Source organism: Talpa europaea (assembly GCF_964194135.1).
Source record: "Talpa europaea genome assembly, chromosome: 2".
In the NCBI taxonomy this organism is placed as follows: domain Eukaryota; kingdom Metazoa; phylum Chordata; class Mammalia; order Eulipotyphla; family Talpidae; genus Talpa; species Talpa europaea.
The window spans coordinates 32111122-32132784 of record NC_140068.1 but is presented as its reverse complement, the minus strand read 5'-3'; the positions used below and the strand labels follow the sequence as shown (position 1 = coordinate 32132784).

General features: G+C 35.4%; 1 protein-coding gene across 1 annotated transcript in view; it reads right to left on the bottom strand.

Annotated features, from left to right (window-relative positions):
- Positions 1-21663, bottom strand: part of TRDN (triadin) — a gene marked incomplete at both ends in the record, with an annotated part of 274757 nt that overhangs the window by 134392 nt on the left and 118702 nt on the right. Inside the window, 2 exons of the mRNA XM_084258151.1 lie at positions 17026-17085; positions 17894-17953. Of these exons, the coding sequence (XP_084114277.1) occupies positions 17026-17085; positions 17894-17953 (120 nt within the window). The remainder of the gene's footprint in view (positions 1-17025; positions 17086-17893; positions 17954-21663) is intronic.

Genomic DNA, 21663 nt, shown 5'->3' with positions numbered 1-21663 from the left:
TTTGTTTTTTTAAATTTTGGGTTTTTTTTTTAAGTCCAGAGACAAAATGACTAACAAAAAGACCACATTAAAAATGAACAAAAATTAAACATTACTAATAAATGGGGAAAAGGAAATAATCCTTGGGTTTCCCATAACATTATTTAACAATGTTGACTTAACCAGACAAATTAAATGCTGACATGAAAACAAATGTGCTTTCAAGAGTCATTATGACAGGAAAAAGCTATTTCACTCTGATTCTTTTATCTTCATTTACTAACATCATTCTAATTAAAAGTGAGAAAACACTAGAGATCTAAAATTGTCTGGGAACTTTGTTGAAATCCACTTAAGTAAATACCAATATATATTTTCTTTCCCTTGTTCTGAATGTCAGTCGTACACTGTTAGTTTCCTCTATGTTTTATAGACTATCTTCTCCATATACTCCATGTTGCAACAGGCCTCCTTAATTCTACCAGCACTAGCTTAATAGGTTTGAACCTATTAATATAATACCCATAATATTATAGGTATTTAATTATATTAATATAATACCTATAATACCTATTATTATTTCTCTTTGTTTCTCCTCACTGACAAAATTTGGCAAGTTAACATTTGCAAGCATATATATGATCATATTAACCCCTTGCTTTTGCACCATCAGAGACTCTCCATTATCTGCCAAATGGAATGTCAGGTACCTAGGTTTTCCCTCAAAACTGATCATGATCAGCTACCTTTCTAATTAGGACCTAGCTTCCCACTTTCATTTTCACTCTTACCATAATTTACTCACTTCTCTCCATCCTGTTTGCATTCAACCTATTTTGCTTCTCTAAGGGGAAACCTATCACAGGATAAAATACATTTACCCAGTACTGTTCATAACACTTATTATATGATCCAAATTTAGTCTCAGAATAGTCCTTGGGAATATTGAGTTGTATGTTTCCCATGGGATTCAGCATGTAAGGACTATGCATATCTGAGGTTTACAGAAGTAATCTTGTTATAAGTTAAAGAGAGATTACAGGACACTGTAGGTGGGCAGCAAACTGATTAGAACTGGAAAAAGAGAGAGTAATTGGTGAAGTCATCTTTCTCAATAATGACAATTATAGCTATGAAAACCTCCTAGAGGGCCTCCCCTGGTGGCGCAGTGGTTGAGCATTGGGTTGCAAGGCTGCCCGTTGCAAGGCAAGCCTCTGCAGTGCCAGTTCGATCCCCAGCCACCGGCGAGGGTCCCACAAAAAAAAAAAAAAAAAGAAAGAAAGAAAGAAAAAAAAGAAAACCTCCTGGAAATGCAGTAGATACTGCAGATTATAAGAGAAAAAGTATATGTACTATCAAGGGACTGTTAGAAGAAAAATAACAAAAACATAATAGTAAAATCATGGATTACCATGTAACAGAAAGGAGAGTGGGCTCTTTGTATCTATACTTACTAGAGGAGATTATAAACATACTGTTAATATTATAATCCTGCTATAAAATGCTAACTTTTCAAATTGAAAGGCCAAAAGAAAGGTAAGTTTAAACTCAAATACATTATTTAAAGAATCATTTGGGTTTTGGTTTCCTTTTTATTTACAAAATAAAAAGATAGTCACCATTTATTTCAGTCAAAATTTGTTAATTACATTAACACATAAGTGCTGAAGTGACAAATATATTTTCCTTTCTAAGTGGAATCTTGTATGTGTGTGTGTTTATTACTCTAAAACACATTACTATGTATTACATCTATGAACAAATATTACAGAAAAAATTATTTTCCTCTACAAGAATGCATGCAGCAAGCTGGGATCCATCAACCACAAAATCCATGCTATATAATTTACCTACCTCTATGATTGAAACGTTTTTAAATCTTAATAATTATTCTAAATGTGTATGAATGCTTCATTTAGTAATGGACATTTAGACTACAAATGGCAGCATCCCAACACAAACTAATTTGGACAGAGGGATTAATTAAATAATGCAAACTGGGCCCCCCTGGTGGCGCAGGGGGTTAAGCACTGCACTGTGAAGCAATCCACAGCCTCTGCAGCACGAGTTCAATCCCCAGCCGACCAGGGAGTAACCTACATGGCATAGCAGACCACTCCGGTCTCACTGCTGCTCCCCTCAGCAGTGTATTTCAGTCAGTCAGTTTGCCTGCTCTGTTCTGGTGAGTCCTCTCACCCCAAGCATCTCCAGCCTGTACTCCAGCTCTTGTATGCATAAATAAATAAATCTTAAAAAAAATAATGCAACCCAATGGCAGGTGATCAGTGGGATTGTGGCTTCCAGGGATAGTTGGATCCTAGATTTGTTCTGTTGAAATTCCACCTTTCACCTTTTTTCTGTTTCTATATGTCAGCGTTATTATAGGTATTGGCTGTCAGAGTATATAAACATAACCACATAGTATTTCTGGGACTCCTGTTACTTAAGAGGCCATCTTCCTTTTGCCCTTGTTAAAAAGCCTATGGACAAGACACTGACTCACATGCTTAGTTGAGTAGCATATGGATCAGTAATGAGAATTTAAATCCACCTTGAGTCATGTTGGAATTAAAGGGATGAGCCATTCACCAAATATGCAGCATGAGGAGGAACAGGAATTCCAGAGGGAGCAATTTTCATTGTCTAGTGTCAGCTTTTGTCAATACAGTTTTTCATCAGGCAAGAATATAAGCCTTTTGAATCCGTCATATTTATAAACTCTACCTAACGGAGGCAGTGGTACACAAAGATAGTTTATTCCTAGTATCAACAATGCCTCAAACTGAATGAAGACTTGCTTCCAACCTGCAGTTTTTAACTCTCACCTTACCTCCCTTTCCCATTCCTAATTGGTTATTCTGGACTACTTCTTTTGTGCTGACTTTCACACATTCATTCCTTCTTATCAAGGCTAAATGCTTTCATAGTGAGCATTTTATAACAAAACTGAAATTGTACCATTTTAAATATGTATTACATTTTATAAACTTTCTATAAACAAGGAAGAATAACTAATATATTGATTAGCTTTCTGTCTATGGTTTTATTAAAACCACTTGCTAACTAAAGACTTCATACATTGATTATAGCTGTCATTTGAGTGAGGCTAAAATTCAGTTGAAATGGAAAATCAAAACTTGCATATACTAGGTTGCCCTGGTGGTGCAAGGGGTTAAGATGCAACCTATGAAGCTATCCTTAGCCACTGCAGCACAAGATCGATCCCTGGCCAGGGAGCTACCCACATGGTGCAGCAGACCTCTCCTGACTCACCCGCTGCTCCCCTCAGCAGTATATTTCAGTCAATCCTCTGTTCTGTTCCCCATTCTGTCTCTGGTGAACCCTCTTACCCCCCACACCTCTGGCCTGTACCCCAGCTCTTGTATGCATAAATAAATAAATATTAAAAAAAAAACTTGCATATACTTGCAAAACCTAAATGCTGAAATTATGTATTCCCTGGGAATGAGAACTTTTTTTCTAAAAGCAAATGATATGAAATGGCAAGGATGTTTGTGGCTAGACTTTAGTTAATGACCTTGGTGCAGAAGTGCTGCCCTGGAGTCTTCATCAGCAACTAGCTCATGAGGAGTCTTACAGCTAGTAGAGAGCTTAGATTTTACTCTGAAAGAGATGGAAGACTCTATAAAAGTAGAAGCAGATGGAGGTGGTGCTTCCATCAGCCTGGGTGCCTGCGAGACTACAATGAGTAGTTTCTTTCCCAACATATTGCACGAACAGGAAGTCAACATTGTCAAAGTTGCTGAGACTTTTAGTGTTTTTATTACTGTTGCTATCGTTTTATTTAGTGTTTATTAAGTGTTTTTTTTAATTTAGTGTTTTTATTAGTTTTTCATTAGTGTTTTATTTAGTTTATTTAGTGTTTTTATTACTGTTGCTATTGTTTTATTACTGTTGCTAATTCTGATCTTTTTCTGGACTAACCATATGCCCTGTGCTTTCCTCTCATGATTGCAGTGTGCCCTGCTGTTAGAAGCCCAAGATGGTACACAAAGTGGGATGGTTCTTAAAGAATGAGAGGTGGTCATCTACAAAAAATATTTTAAAGATGAAGGTAACAGAATTTAAAGAGAGATTAAAGAGGTGAAACCAAGGAGCTATGAGTGACTATGGTGATTTGAGTCTAGCAAAAGAAGAATGATGTAATAATTTACTGAAATGAGTACAGGAAACATTCTATGATCTCAGTGTGTATGCAATTTTGAGCTTGTATTTTTGCAAGCCATATTAATTTGAGGATGTCTACTAGATATTTAAATGGAGATGTGCAATAGACAAGTGGCTAGATAAATGGGGAGTTTTAGGAGATAACAGATCTGAAGATATACATTCGGGACTCATTATTATAATGGTGGTATTAAAATTCCAGGCCTTAGGAGGTTACTTAGGAAGTGAGTACAGATAAAGAGAAGAGACATAGAATTGAGTGCTGGGGTACTTCTTTTATTTTTTAGATACCAGGAAGAAAAGTAGGAAACCAGCACCTGAGAGGTTAAAAGGAAAAGTATTGTTCAAGAGACTGCATGAAGAAAGAAGGCTTAGTTGTCAAATGCTCTTGAGAACTGAGAAATCACATTTGGATTTGGCAATGTGACAATCAATAGTAATGCTGACAAGAATTGATGAAAGCCGTTGGATTGGATACATGAGAAACTGGAAGGAGAGCGTAGACAACACATAAAGTGTTTAGCTGTAAATGGGATCTGCAAAATGGACCAATAATATGAGAGAAAAGTGGCATCAAGAGTCGGACTATTTTTTAATAAATTTTATCTATCTATCTCACAATGTACAGGAAATTGTATGCTACTGGGAATAATCAGTAGAAATCAAAATAAATTTTCAGAGAAAAGTATGGCTGGAGAGACATTCCTGAGTTAGCAGACGGAATAACAATCTGTGCATAAGCACAAAAGTTGCTCCTGTAAGTATGGACATTTTAAGTCTGGAGGGGCCCCAATTCATTTGCAATTTTTCAGCTTTACAACAATGCAAAATGTTGCATTATACTATATGCATTCAGTGTAAACCTATTTTGAATTTTGATCTTTTTCTGGACTAACCATATGCCCTGTGCTACCCTCTCATGATTGCAGGCAGCAGCAGTTAGCCACAGATCCCCATCAGCCACTCAAGCATGAAAGAAAAAAACCCATACTATGCAGTTTTCTGTTGTTGCCAGCATTTTTGGGATATTGTGTTTTCTGCTATCAAAATCCATCATGCCTGTCTTTCACTTGCAATACAATATTTGGTAAATTTCAAGAAGTATTCAATACTTAATCATATAATAGGTTATGTGTTTAGATGATATTTGCCAAGCTATACGTTAATATAAGTGTTCTGAGCACATGAACATAGGCTGGGCTCGGATATAATGATTAGTAGGTTAGGTTCATTAAAAGCATTTTCAACTTAAGATGTTTTCAAGTTACCTTGAGTGGATCACAGTGCAACACAATCACAAGTGAAGAAGTTCTGTGTTGCATTGTATTGTTTGTATTATATTGCATTGCATTGAATTGTATGCAATCAAGAAGGCAAAGAACATAAGGAGATGGATGAAGTTTTTCATGGAGTCAATGGTCAGAGCTAATAAGACCTCTTTTCTAACTATTTTCTTAGGCAATTACAAAGGAATGCATAGCAAAGAAATGTGAAAAAGTGGAGGATTAAAAAGGGGAACAGTTTGGAAAGAGTAGTCTCAGAAAGAAAAGAATGGATTATTAAAAATCTATTTCTAAAAGTTAATAGAAATACTGGGCAGCACCATTTCAAAAGACTCTGCACTTACTTGACAAATGTCCACTGAACCCATACTGCATAGAGGCCTAGTGGAGCAATAAATAGTAGAATCAATTCCTAGAAACTTTGGTGAATACACATACTTTTAGGGAGGAGAAGGCCCAAGTATTTCATAACCATCTACTGACCAACTTGTTTCACATGTTCTGTGTCATGTGTTTTGTCCTTTTCTTTGTTCAATAACTTGAGAATGTTCTCACTTCTACATCAGCAAGTATCTTTTGGTACAATTATTTTTATCTATTCTGTTTCTAATGTGTTTTACTATTGACCTTTTCATTTGCTCATCTGTTTGACCTTTTAAGAGTAATGTAACTAGCAGGATAGGGGCAGTGCTACATTTTTTCCCCTGAAAATTGAAATTATATTTTGGAAATATATACACACACACACACACACACACATACATACACATATATATTTAGAATACACACACACACATATATCAATATATACAATTACGTTCCAGTCCTTCTTCAATTACTTATTATATATGTATTATTTTCCTAAAACATAATCATAATTCTTATCTTCCAGCCTGAAAACTTATGTTGTTTGAAAACTTTTTCACATCTTTTGTATCATAACTAATTTTATACAATCCCTCCAAGCTGAAGCTCATTGCCATTGGAGTTTTCCCTCTGAGATAGCTCAAGATATATTTTTTTTAACCTTAGGGAAAACTAGTAATTATTCCATATATGGTATATATTTTACTTTTCTTTCATAGTATTCTGTTTTTATACAGACATTAATAAAACATGCTCTGATTAGATGCAGACTAATGTTTTATGCTATACTAAGCAGACAGGAGAGTATATAAATTCAAGTTATATACAGGGAACATTCACTATGACCTTACTTTGTGGAATCAATTCTTGATGAAACATATCCTTTTTTTATTTTTTAATAATTGACCAGTTAGGAGAGGTTGACAAATGGTGAAATTTAAAATCATCACAATAAAAAAAAACTTTATTTCAGAGGTTAAATAATCCAGATATCGTTTATCTAGCCTTATGTTTAATTTTGGAAAACCTCAGTCCACATCCTTAAATTTAATCTAATCATATTGTTTATCTTGAACAGTTCACATTGTATTCTAACTTCACTCATTGAGTCCTAATTCTCAGGAGTAAAGAGTAAATCTACATTTAACCAAGGGAGTATATCAAAGTTATGGATGTGACTTTGATAGTCACTTTGGTTTCTTGTTTTATTAATAAATATCCACATTCCCAAAGTACTCTCTTCTGAATGTAATCTGATTTGTTACAAAAGATCTTTGCTAAAATTAAATGCACTTATCCATGTGAGATTCTAATACTACAAAGTACAGTGGAAGGATTTCAGTCTTCTTCTTTTCTTTTTTTTTTTTTTTAAAGATTTATTTATTTATTCAAACACTGGGTACAGTCAGAAGCGCGGGAGGGTGAGAGAATTCACCAGAGCCAGAACAGGGAGCAGAACACAGGCAGAAGGAACGAGGTACACTGCTGAGGGGAGCAGCGGGCAGCAGGAGAGGTCTGAACGCCGTGCGGGACCCTCGCCCAGCAGCCGGGGATTGAACTGGTGCTGCAGAAGCTGCGGGCAGCTTCGCAGACCAAGCTCAACCGCTGTGCCACAGGGGAGGCCCAGGATTTCAGTCTTTAGAGATAATATTTTACTTAGTGGAATCTGAAATTTCTCTTGTTTTTATTTGCCACACTGTATTATCCTAATTTGAGTTACATTTCTATAATACTCTCCATATTTTCTCTATAGATGGCAGCTTAAATTCTCCCTTATTCTAGTCTGTAAACCAATTAAAAAACAAAACAAAACGTATTTCTGGGCCTCCCTGGTGGCTCAAGGGGTTAAGATGCAACCTATGAAGCAATCTGCAGCTACTGCAGCATGAGTTCGATCCCCACCCAGGGAGCCACCCGCATGGCACAGCAGACCTCTCCTGACTCACCCGCTGCTCCCCTCAGCAGTGTATTTCAGTCAGTCTGCCTGCTCTGTTCCCCACTCTGTCTTTGGTGAATCCTCTCACCACCCTCCACACCTCTGGCCTGTACCCCAGTTCTTGTATGCATAAATAAATAAATCTTTAAGAAAACAAACAAACATATTTCTACTACCTGGAAATAACCTCTGATTGTTATAAATTTGTATGTTTTGCTTTTAATTTTCCCTCATGGAATAACAACTTCATTTTACTATGGTTTTATTACTCTAACTTTGTTTGTTTGTTTGTTTTTTAAAGATTTATTTATGTATACAAGCACTGGATACAGTCAGAAGCACAGGAGGGTGAGAGAATTCACCAGAGCCAGAGCAGGGAACAGAATAGGCAGACTGATGAAATACTCTGCTGAGGGGAGCAGCAGGCGCGACAAGAGAGGTCTGTGCGCCATGTGGGACCCTTGCCGGCAGCCGGGGATCGAACCAGTGCTGCAGAGGCTGTGGGCAGCTTCGCAGCCCAGCGCTGAACTGCTGCACCACCAGGGGAGGCCCTCTAACTTAGTTTTAAAGAATCACCCTCACTTTTACATTTCACATTTCAGTCCAAATATCCTACACACAGATTTTAATCATTTGCTCAAGTGATAGAATCTATGGTATAAGCAAAAACAAACAATATTTCTCCAGTCTAATCACAAATGTTATTTCAGGCGTGAACCCATAAGAACCACCAATATGACTCAATTCAGGTTTTCCATTCAAGCTGTCAAAAAACTGACTTTCTCCCTGAGTTTTAAAATTCATTTCAAAATTCTTTCCATTGTTTTTACATTGGGGCCAAATATCTTTTTTTATGATTCTAACCAAAAGCTGGAACATGGAGGATTATCTCAGAGGTGCCACAGCATGACATGATATTAATTCCCTCTCATCTTCTCTGAAGCAGGTTAGCTTCTATCTGGATAATGTGATATAAGAGGTAATCAAAGATATCATATCAAGTAACAAGGCAGTAGACTTTGGTAAATTATTCCATTCCAAGTTCCCTTGCCTTCAAAAGAATAAGCAATTATTGTCTTACTGGACTTCTATCATTACAAAACACTTGAAAATACATTCTCTTGCCTTCAAAGCAACTCAAGCATTGTAAATGTTTTTAATATAGTCAAGTCACCATCATCTGAACTCAGACTGGGAACCTAATTTATCTGGGAACAAAATGCTAACTTGAAAGTAATCTGCTGTTGCCCTGTAATTATGGAACACCCCCCAAGAAGAACTGGGAATTACTGATTAAATCACATCTTATTTGTGCCAGATTTTCAATTATTCATGTAGAACATATATTAATATATCTGTTCCAAATTCACTGAAAAGGGTGACTTATCTGTATTTTACAACTTGATATTAACTGGCAGGTTACTACAAAATAGGTAAAATTCTGAAATGAATTAATCTTGATTGCAAAGTGTCTAATAAATAATGCTAAGCTGGTGCATTTTTCAAATCTTGTCCTAATACATGTGGGCAAAATACAAAATCAAATATAACTTTCTAAAACCAAGTTTTTTCAAATAGAAAGAGATGGAACATTAAAAGGTATAATGTTCTCAAAATACAAGTCTCGGAAATAAAGCTTTGCTCTTTTATATTGAAATTTAACAATGGACACATATGAAAGATACTACATATTATCTTGCTGAATTACATCTGCACATACAAATATGTCAAGGAAGTTTAATTTTTATTACATATAAGTATATTTTAGTGGTAGACAATCTACTATGTAAATTATTTTGAGCTCTAATAACTAGAACAGTTTATTACAAAAGATTCATAAGTTAAAACACATGATATCCTATCTAGCAGGCAAAAATTAAATGATATATTAAATAATAAACTATTATGGATTCTTTGTAATTTCTCAGCCACAAAAGCAGATCTTAATATAATACAGAGAAATCAAATAACTAAAGGTTTTAGTTTGTTGTGAATTCAATATTTGCCCCCATACATTAATTGAAAATCTTCTATACAAATAGATATGGTATATCCTTTAGAAATACCTCAAGACTGGGCCTCCCTGGGGGTGCAAGGGGTTAAGACGCAACCTATGAAGCTGTCCACAGTCACTGAGCATGAGTTCGATCCCCAGCTGGGGAGATACCCACATGGCACAGCAGACCTCTCCTGACTTGCCCACTGCCCCCCTCAGCAGTGTATTTCAGTCAATCTACCTGTTCTGTTCCCAGCTCTGTCTCTGGTGAATCCTCTCACCCCCCCACACCTCTGGCCTGCATCCCAGTTCTTATATGCATAATAAATAAATAAAAAATAAATAATGCAAGACCAATGAGATTTATACTGAATTAGTTTTATCAAGTCAATTTATCGCCACAGAATATTTTGATGTAAAATTGTAGTGAGATATTTTAGCTGAAAGTGTGTTTCTTAGAAAATACAAGCTTACCCTTTGACATTTAGTAAACATCAAGGGCAGTTTGAATATATCTCTTTTTCAAATGGAGACTTTTTTGTATGTGTAGAAGAACTGAGGTGTAGGTCATAGGTGCAGGTAGTGAGAGGATTCACCAGAGACAGACTGGGGAGCAGAACAGCTGGGTTTACTGAAATATACGCTAAGGGGAGCAGCGGGCAAGATAGGAGAGGTCTGTTACATCATATTTGGTTTTGCACCCTGGATGGGGATTGAGCTCAAGCCATATTGGTAATAGTCTTAGATTTTACCCCTAAACCATCAAGGAGGCCCTAAAATGGAGGCTTTCAACACAAAATGTAGTTAACTATTGGAATTTTAGTTTTATCATCTGAGATGCTTAATCTTATATTATAATGTCTTATAAATGCATGCTTCTTTTTATAAGACAGTCTAGATAGATTCCTCTATATAACTTGAAAAACAACTTTTTACTATCAGAGCAACTATGGTATTACCTCCAAAACAAGCAGATTATTTTTTCCATCCATATGTTCATCAAACAATGAATTCTAAATTTATCTTTTAGATTTTTACTAATTACTATGTTCATCAAACTGTAAATTCAACTCCCAAAAGCAAAATGAAATAAGTGAAAAAGACTCTATTTATTATGTCCTCATGAGTTTAAACAAATTGTATACTTTCTTCTCTGCTTTTGTATTTCTGTTCCAATTAGACTTTATTCCTTCCCTGCACCAAAGTTGCTTTTGCTTTTGACCTCATATCATAACTTCTGAGTAACATTCACAGTTAATAACTTGTTGTTTCTTGAAACACCCACTTTTGAAATGTTTCTAATAGCAACTATTTTGCTTTTCCTAACCAATTTGACAATTCCTTTCATTCACTATTGCATTATTTCCCATCTAATATCTAAATGTTGGAATTTCTCATGTTTTAGTTCTATATTATTTCCTCTTTTTCTTTTGACACTCTTCTCTGGGTAATCTCATCTATTCTGAGAGCATTGTCTACCCTCTATATGAATTGCTGTATTTCTAGGTTCACTTTAGAATCTCCTCTAACCTCCAGTCCAAATATCTAATTGATTATTCAGAGTGAGCATATGGGCTTTGGAGCCACATTGTCTGGGTTAAAATCTTGGCCCTGACATTTGCTAACTGTGTGACCTTGCGCAACTCACTTTGCTGCTCTGTGTCTTAGGTGCCTTATTTTATAATGAGGATTATAACAGCATAGTTCTTCATTTATTATAAAGATTTAATGAGTTAACCTTTGCAAAGCACTTAAAATGGTTCCTGATAGAAAATTTGGATGATGCATTACATGCATCTGAAACTTAACATACACATGATTGTTCCCATGTCATTACACTACTCAAAGTTTTTTTCCCCACAAAAGCTTCTCTATCTCAAAAAATACCACCTTTTTAAATTGGTTTACCTCTTCTCTTCTCTCCTAGCACCTTATCCAAATGAAAATGTTTCTGAATTAAAAATCAAAATATTTTCCCCACTGATAACATACTCATGGATTTCCTATTACACTTTTAATAAGTCCTAACACGTACACAGGTCCCCGCAAATTCTGACCCGTGGCATTTCTTCCCATACAAAACACACATAGACATCTCTTACACACACAACATCATCACTGTATCGCACAAAGATGCAAACATCAATGGTTGGATCCTTCCAATATATCATAGCAATTGACACACTGTTTTGTTTCCTGTCTTAAATCTGAGAAGCCTGCACTGATAAACTTATCTTACTAAATATATGCCTTCCCCACCCATTGTTTCCATCATTGCGCCAATTATGTTTTCTCCATGACCCTTACCTTAAGCTGTATTTGCGGACATTTAATCCAACTATACACTGTATGCCTCTATTATTTCTAACTGTGAGCTTCCTTCAGGCAGGGCTTCTCTCTGTTTATGTACCTCTGTGTAATTAGTAGTAGTAAGATGCTTGGTATCTATTTGACATTTGGTGGCTGTTTCCGACACACAAAAAAATGTATGTAAGAATAAATGACTAAGTGAATTTGATCCTTTTCTAACAGCTTTTTCCAGAAAAGATAGTCTGGATTTTTAAGATCCTTCTTGCCATTTATATTTTTATTCAGAAAATTCTTTTTAAAACATCATTTTGAAGAGTGTAAGAATGGAACATCATTTTACACCATTATTTTTCAGTTACTAAGCCAGCATATCTTCATAATTAATAGGCACATAAGCATATAGGTTAAATAAATTTAAATAAATATTTAAAATAATTTATAACTCCAAAGGACCACCCAGAGAAACTAAACTTCTGTCTATGTATTTTCCCCAAGTTTTAATTGTTCATTGTGAGTCAAAGCAACTTAGTAATTTTTAAAATGATTGTAATCTCATCAGGCACTAAGAAAATTATTTCATCAAAGCATCACTTTATGGAATGAAGAGAGGAAGAATATTCAGTTTCAGTGATGAACAAAATAGACTGCACCTAAGTATGTCTTGTGAGCAGTGCAAATTGACAAATTTTATAGTGTTATTTGATGGAGACATCCTTTTCAAATTTGGGGAAATTCAAAGATAGTTTGTCCATTATGCTACTCAAAGTCTTAAAAACCATCTCACATGTATTTGTTCTGCAACAGTTTTGAAAGTGTCTTCATGTTAGATATCTAGGATAGCATCTTTCAACTTCCATTCTGCGTCCTTTCAGTTGGAAAAAATTAAAATGCCAAATACCTGCCATCTTTCAAAATCATTTACAGACTATCTCATTCTACAGATTAGATGCACTTACAGGAGACTGAAAAGCAGAAATGCGTTAGTAAGCAAGAACACTTTGGTATGGATAAATTGCTGGAGGTTGCTCAACATTTCTGATGTCTGGTCTGATGATGTGAAGAGGAAACTTTGATGAACTAAGCAGCTTCCTGGCCAGTGATGTGCCCTGGTGCACTGTGGTCCAATAGCATCCCCTTGGTTTTAGCTCCTTCAATCCTTGGATCATGCTCGTGTTTACCAATTAGATAGAATCCCTTCTGTGTATACTAACTAGAGTGGTTTGTATCTCTAGCACTGAAGTCTGATGCAAACCTAAGAAGTTCCTAAGAGGTTTTTCGTTCCTCTTTTGATTGCTTTTTTTCCCCATGGTATTTCTTCAGGCCAAAACAGACTTCAAGAAATTACAAATATATCCTGGTGATTTTTTTTTCTTTTTCATTTGGCATGATGTTTTTCCAATTTTTTTTTTCCTCACCATCGACAACTTGAAATACATACGAAAAAGATACAATGAAACTTGATGCATCAGTTATCCAGTTTAAGGTATTACTAATTCATGAGCTGATAGTTTTATAACTATAAAAGTTATATAAGACCCTACATATATTTTCCCTAACTTGGATCATTAGCAATGTAAGATTGACCAGATTTAAGCAGTAGAAGCTCATTTATCTTAGATTTATTTGCATCTGCACATGAATAAATAGAAATCTAATAAATAAAAATAGCAATATAACATAAAATGTATATGTTAGATGAACAAAAATAATATTAAAGTTGATATATATAGGGCCTCCCCGGTGGCGCAACGGTTGAGCGCTGGGCTGTGAAGCTGCCCGCAGCCTCTGCAGTGCCAGTTTAATCCCCGGCCACCAGGTGAGGGTCCCACATGGCGCGCAGACCTCTCCTGCCGCCCGCTGCTCCCCTCAGCAGTGTACTTCGTCACTCTGCCTGCTCTGCTCCCTGCTCTGGCTCTGGTGAATTCTCTCACCCTCCCATGCTTCTGACTGTACCCAGTGCTTGTATAAATAAAATAAATAAATCTTAAAAATAAATAAATAAATAAATAAAAAACTTAAAAAAAATACCAAAGTAAAACCCATATATTAGATAAATACTTAGACCTATCTCATGCCTGGTAAATTTGCTACTGTCCCTATTTGGGGCTAGAGTAGTGACATTATATGCTCTGCCATTTTCCTCGGACTATTTTAGGAGAAATGACATGCACCCCAGCTTATCAAGTTTTCAGGTTATTCTCAATTTTTTTCATTATATCTAGAAATTTTTACATCTTTTATAATAAAATTTTCAAACTGGTTATTTGTTTGTAAATGATATTGTTTTCCCATGAAAATATAATTGTAGAATTTTTTAAAATCTAAAAAGAAGCATGAGTTAAAAACCAGCAATATTGAATCTTCTCCTTCTCTCTCTCTCTCTTTCTCTTGCTCACACACACACACACACACACACACATGCACACAACAGAGAGAGAGACATGCACACACACAATATTGAGTATTTTGGGGTTAAACACTTGTGCATATTTCCATCAAAAAGTTGAACTGATATGTAAGAGCCAATAGTATTTTATGTAATTAAAATTAAAAAAATGATAAACAGAAAACTGGTTCCAAGGAGAAACCTGTTCTTACACAGTAGCTGAGCAGCCCTCCCCAGATATGCTCTGTAAACACCCAGGTGGTCTGTCCCTCAAAGGATGAACATTGGCCTTTTCCAAAGTGATATTGGCATAATCAGTTCTTTAGCCAGTGGTGCACAACCTCAGTTTGACATGACTGCTGAGCTATTAATACCAGTCTCCCAATAGTATAAAATGCCAGATTATCCCACTACTCAGTGGACATAAATATGTTTTGTCTTTGCACCAAAAAACTAAAACCAAAACAAAACAACCACACATGCCACTGAGTTTTGCTAAAAGGATAGTTTTCTGATTTTTCATTTTCCTGCATATGACAATTACTTTGAGGATTAAAATTAAAAACTTTTTTCAACAAATGTTTTAGTAAAAATGATGGTGCAAAGGAGAACCTTGCTCCTCTTTAGTGTTCAATCATGTAACCATCACTGACATGGTTTCTCGAGAAACTAATTTTACATTATCATCAGGTAGTAAGAATTGCATTGTCCCTTTATTACCATTAGATATATATTCTTCAGGCAATTAAAGAAATTTTAAATCAAACAAAAAGAATGTATGTTCAATAATATAATAGAATCTAACAATAATATGTACAAAATAATTAAAATTTGGGGGAAAGAAAGTAACTGGCAATCTACTACCAGGCCCATAAGGCATATAGATGTCTTTTTCTAGACATTTCATGGCCATAAAATTATGAAAATCTTCATTTTTAATATTTTACACCACCTATAGCATGACATTAGGTATTTCCTATAATTCCTATCTGCTATTTACTCAGAAGAGTCGACATCTGGTTGTCATCCTCTGGTCTCCTTTTTCTTTTCCTTTTTTTTTTTTTAAAGATTTATTTATTTATGCATACAAGAGCTGGGGTACAGGCCAGAGATGCACGGGGTGAGAGGATCCACCAGAGACAGAGTGGGGATCAGAACAGGCAGACTGACTGAAATACACTGCTGAGGGGAGTTGCGGGTGAGACAGGAGAGGTCTGCCTCACCATGTGGGTTTCTCCCTGCCCGGCCGGGGATCGAACTCTGTGCTGCTGAGGCTGTGGATTGCTTCATGGTGTGTTGCTTAAACCCTTGTGCCACCAGGGAGGCCCTGGTCTCATTTTTCAAGTTCTCACACCTTGAAAAGTTCTCTCACCTTTTCTTCTCACATTTGCTGTTCTTCCCTATGAAGGGGATGGATGTAATAATACCAACCGGCTGGACCTGCTTTCCTCAGACAATGCTCTACCTGGAAACTTTTTTTCATTCTCCTTTCCTTATCTTTAACTCATTTTCCAGGACATTGTTTTCAGTTTATCATTATACAGGGAAGATCTGGAAATCTCATTTACTTTAAGTGTTAATGGCTGAGAGGAATTAGCTGCTTACCTTACACCCACAGGCCTTAAGAGCTTTGCATTTTAATAGAGGGCAATTCCTTCATAACTCAAAGGAATACAATGTCTGTAATGGTGGAATTGTAAGAATCACTGACACTAGTGGAGGAAATATTTAGGGTGATAGCACATATCACAAAACCATAATATTTGAAATTACTTTTTTTCACCTACATTTAAACTTAACCAGAATCGAAGCCAATACTCATGTTTGAACAACAATAAAAATTTAAAGCAAAAGTCTAAACTATTGAACAACCTTATGTCTTAATGGGATGAATTATTTTCTCTCTGCTTATCTTCGCAAAGTGGTGTTATTATACTATGATACTCCCCTCAATTTCATTATGTTCATTAAGTGTTGTGGCCTTGAAGTTCTTCTCAACTTCATTAAACTTTATACTGGCTTCCTTCTGACCTTATGTTTCTAACCTCCCCTAGAGTATTTACTTTAGAAACTTGTAATTATGAATTCTTTCCCTACTCCCTTGAAACATAAATCTTTTGAAACCCAGGAATACCTTTCTCAAGGACCTGCAAAACATCCCTTTGAAATGTATCAGAAAGACAGCAAGTTTATTCCCAGTTTCTGTGGGAGGAAAGGAATCATACCTTTGGTTGCCTTGTCCCAAGTTGTAAAACTTCACTCATGACATGGAGATAAGAGAAAGCTTACATTCTCTTGAGTAAGGCCAATTAACAAATAGATGGTCTACAACTGCCCTCCCGCCCCATTTCTGTTCTTAAAATCTGCTCAATGTCTCAATGGAATTGAGTTCAGGCCATTGCTGTAGCCTTGAATAAAGTCTCCTGTGCTTTGTTTTACTTTGTCAAGGGCAATTTTTGCTTTGACAGCCTGCATATGGATAAATTGAAGTACCTGTACCCTATTTGTTAACTTTGCCCCAAGATTCTTTCATGTAGCAAACAAGCATAATCTTATTAAGGAAACACAGAAAGTACAATACCTTTTTTTTTCACTTCAGTAGCAGTTTCCTTCTCAGTTTTCTTTTTGACATCTTCTTTTTCTGTTAGTAAAATGAGAAAAGTATAATCCTCCACCTGTTTAGTTTTTATATATTTCAGGGCACACGTATTTGCCACTGAGATATCCAATTTATCTTGTAAAAATAATTCTAAATCAGAGCCCTAAATTATGTCAAAGAGGAATGAACTACTACCTTCATAACAGAATGGGAAGGGAAGAAATTTTTGCTAAAGTTAAAAAAAAAATCTTCACAACAGTGGAAGCATTAAATTGCATTATTTAATCATCCTATAGCTAAGTAGTTTTTCAATAGTAAAAGAAATATATCAAATATTCCTTGGCTAAGTCAAGTCACTCGCAATATATAACAAGTTCATATATCTCTAAGACTCATTGGGTACTTTAAAAGCACTCTGAAAACAACCAAGAACAAAATATAGCAAACCAATCAACTGTACATTAAATGTTAGTTAATTAGTTTCCTGTGCATTAAATGACTTACTCTCTTAATAGATTATTGTTTATTAATTGAATAAATTGAATAGCAATCATCAAATCCATCACACAGTCAAGTAAAGTACTAGATTAGAGAGACTAGAGCAACATTTCCAAGAAAGGAAAAAGTAATTGGTAACAACTTTTAAAAAGTGTTCAGGCTTGAATTTTCTTTCAATTATTTATCACTTTCAACTTTATTTGGAATATTTATAAACCTCAGGAACACTTGGCAATAGCGATAACTAGAAATACATTGAGAGAATTATTTTCTAGAAAACAATAGATTTACCAGTAGCATTAAAAATGGATACCACCCCATTTATGTATTAAATTGTTCTTGAATTCCATACCTTTCTTTTTTGTTTCAGAAGTCACTTTCTTCTCAGCTTTCTTCTTTTCCCCTTCTTTTTCTAGAGAATAAATTTTAAATATTTCCTTTAATTCAGTACAAACGAAAACCAAGATTGGAAAGAAAGATACTATTAAATCAATCTTGCCTCCAGACATCTTTGTGACTTTGAGCAACTGATTTAATCTCACTAAGCCTTATTTTCCTCATTTGTAAAATAATAATACTTCCCTCAAAGTTAGATAACATTTGCAAAGCACTTTGCACAGTGCCTGGCTCACAGAAAATGCATAAACTTATAGGTTGATAATATTGTTTACAAAGAATAAACAAGACAGTTTGAACTTTTTGAACCAAATAATCGTTTGTCTAGTGCCTAAAGTAAAATATTAATATAGGACTTTAAATTACAATTTCTGAGGAAAGATACTACAGGTAAGCCAAAAGAATTATTTTTTGCTTTCTTTTTATATATTCAGTTTTATTAGAAACAAAACACAAAGGAACTAATGATATCTATTTTATTATTTTAAGTAATTATTTTTTTAATATTTATTTTTTATTTATATAAGAGCTGGGGTACAGGCCAGAAGCGTGGGAGGGTGAGAGGATTCACCAGAGACAGAGCAGGGAGCAGAACAGGCAGATCTACTGAAATACACTGCTGAGGAGAGCAGCGGGCGACTGGAGAGGTCTGCCCCACCATATGGGAATCTCCCTGGCTGGCTAAGAATCGAACCTGTGCTGCAGAGGCTGCCAACAGCTTCCCAGCGCTGCGTTCAACCCTCTGTGCCACTGGGGAGCCCATGATATCTATTATAATTTAACTGTTTTTTGGGGGCCTCCCTGGTGGCCTAGGGGTTGGCACTATAAAGCAATCAGCAACTACTGCAGCACAAGTTGAAACGCTAGCCAGGTAGCTTACCCACATGGCTCAGCAGACTTCTCCTGTTTCATCTGCTGCTCCCCTCAGTAGTATATTTCAGTAGGTCTGCCTGTTCTGCTCCCCACTCTGTCTCTGGTGAATCCTCTCACCACACAGCCCCTCCACCCCCGAATCTCTGGCCTACACCCTGGCTCTTGTACGCATAAATAAATAACTCTTTAAAAAAATTAACTCTTTTTCAAATCTGCCTCATGTCAACAGGCATTGGAGCCTGGTGACATTTGTCTGGCAGTGTGTTAGGGACATAACTTCCACTGCCCTTTCTGAATGGTTGTATCAGCAAGGGTGCTCAGGGGTTGCAATAAGTCCGAATGTCTGAATGTTACATAGAACATTTGATAGTGCCCCTAGAATTCTTCATGAAGATTTCTGCTTCAGAGACTTGGAAAAGCATTGTTCTAAAAGGCAAAGACAGCCTCAAAGCCCACTTATCACCATGAAATAACTGGACAGTACTGACTGGTTTTCTGGTAAGTGTACTTACTTCAAATAATAGTCATACAGAAGCATAGAGTTGTTGAAATGGAATAGTAAGTGCTTTTAAGTTTGAGGTAGCTTTAAGTGCAGTTAATGTTGAAAATGGGCTAATTTTTATGTTCAATTAGTAGTGTTATTTACTTATATTTGAAATATCTTGCTTTTTGTCATTTGTCCCTCATCTCAAATATAAATGCCAAGCATTCAAAGATTTTCATTTTCCAGAATTATTATGAGATTTTTACAATGCTGTAGAAATTCAATGTGCTGTGCTAGTATGAATACTTAAGTTGTCTACTAATGACTGCATCTTATTAAATATTGGAATTAATTCACTCCCTTAGGTACAGAAATTTTTTCCTATCAGATCAAAGACAACACTTTATTTCAGTGTTAGAAATATAATTTATAAAGACCCCTTTTCATGACTCCTAGAGATAAGTTAGTGTCATAGAGAGAAATATATTCACACTCTTGTCTAAATGTGTCTACAGTGTACCATTATAGCTCATCCAATCAGAAGTAGAAAGCCAAGAAGTCAAATTTTGATAGTTCCAGAGTTAGAAATAAACCAATTGAATTCTACTTTGTATTTTCTGAAGGCTTATACATATTAAATATGCAACTAATGCTTAAAATTCTGAATTAAAATTCCTTTTGATTTAAGTATCATTACTTTCAGATTCTCTGGAAAAATTTTATGAGGTAGGGCATTTTCCATTTTATCTAAATAAATGCAAATGCAAGATTTATTTAATGGCATTTACTAAATGTCATTTTCTGATTTCATGTGTAAGAAAAAGGGTTAATTAAAATATAGAATACTTGTAAATATTTCTTAATCCCTATGAAGGCATCAATGCCATAATCACAGTAGTATTACAATTCAGTTTCCAGTGTTACATAAATGTAGATGGATAAATATTTCATTTAAAAGTTCATGCTAATTAGTCAATCTCATATTGAACTTCTGAATGAAAGTACATATTTAAGGCCATAAGATGGAAAACATTCTTTTTATTTTTTTAAAAGAGAATGTTCTGTTGCAATAAATTCTGCCCTTTGAATTAATATAGCTAGGATTTTATTGTGGTGATACAGTATTCTTCCCTTAGTTCTGATTGAATTAATGCTTCCATTATGTACTCTGCCTGTGATTACAGCCATACACTAAGAGAGTCATGAATAAGACCAGAAGTCCACAAAAAGCAGTTATAAATAATGCACTTTAATAACATTTTTATGAATTAGACCTTTAAGCTGTCATTATGGGCTTACTTTATTCATGGTGAATTCGTTTAAAACATCAACTTCTGAAGATTCTGAATTTCTTCAAGCACTATTGTCTCTATTCTAGAGGTGATTTGGCAGCTGTGGAATTAGGTTTTTCATTTATGAAGGACATAACAATTTAATTATGTCCTACTTGGATATAAAGGTAACCCGTGTTTCTTTTATAAAACTTCCCTTCCACTAATTTTTATCTCCCTGAGTAGTCAACAATGTTCCTTACTTTCTACCCACCTATGCACGCCCATATCCAATTTTCTCTTCAACTTGTTTGTTACTTCTCTTCCAATGGGTTTGCTGTTTTGTACCAGCTAAAGAAGAGTTAGAATGGTTAATACCACTGGGTCTTGAAGTGTTCCCAATTAAGTGTGTTTATGAAAAGCGAACTTGTCAGCATCTATTGCCTTTCTCTGGCAAAAGTACCAAAAGCCCTGAAATGATGGCTCTCTCTGGCAGGAATTGAAAGAAAGGTTGGTTGAGAAAGAAATCTTCTCCACAATGAACAGTTCTGAGCCACAAATATATTATTAGTTTCTGCATAAATTAACATCAGATAAAAGAATAATTAAATTACTTACCTTTTAGTTTCTAAGCCCTTACAATGGACTTTTCTCTAGCTTTTATATATTTTTATGTCATCTCAAAGTAAGAGAAGGAATAATAGCTAATTATCAGCATAAAGCTAAGATGATTGTTATGGCAAAATGAAAAAACATGCGAATTTTTCATTTTCATCTTATGTTCTCTACCTCCCCTTTTTCCTTTCTAGTGTAGAGGTTACCCGAATTTTACAACTCAGATGGGACACTTGCTTTTCTGAATGCTCAATGTTCAAGACTTGTATTTTTGGGAGCCAAGTTAACAAAGGCATGTTGCTTTCATAATAATGGCATCAACATAACTTGTCCATCACTGTCACCTTGTTTCTCTAGAGTGCCAGAAGTTGGCCTGGAACCTCACTCACACTATGGTCATGGAAAAATTTCTTATAAGCTGATAAGTTCATCACATTAATGACTATTAGAGTTCTGTTATTCCCAGAAGGGCATTAAGCAAGA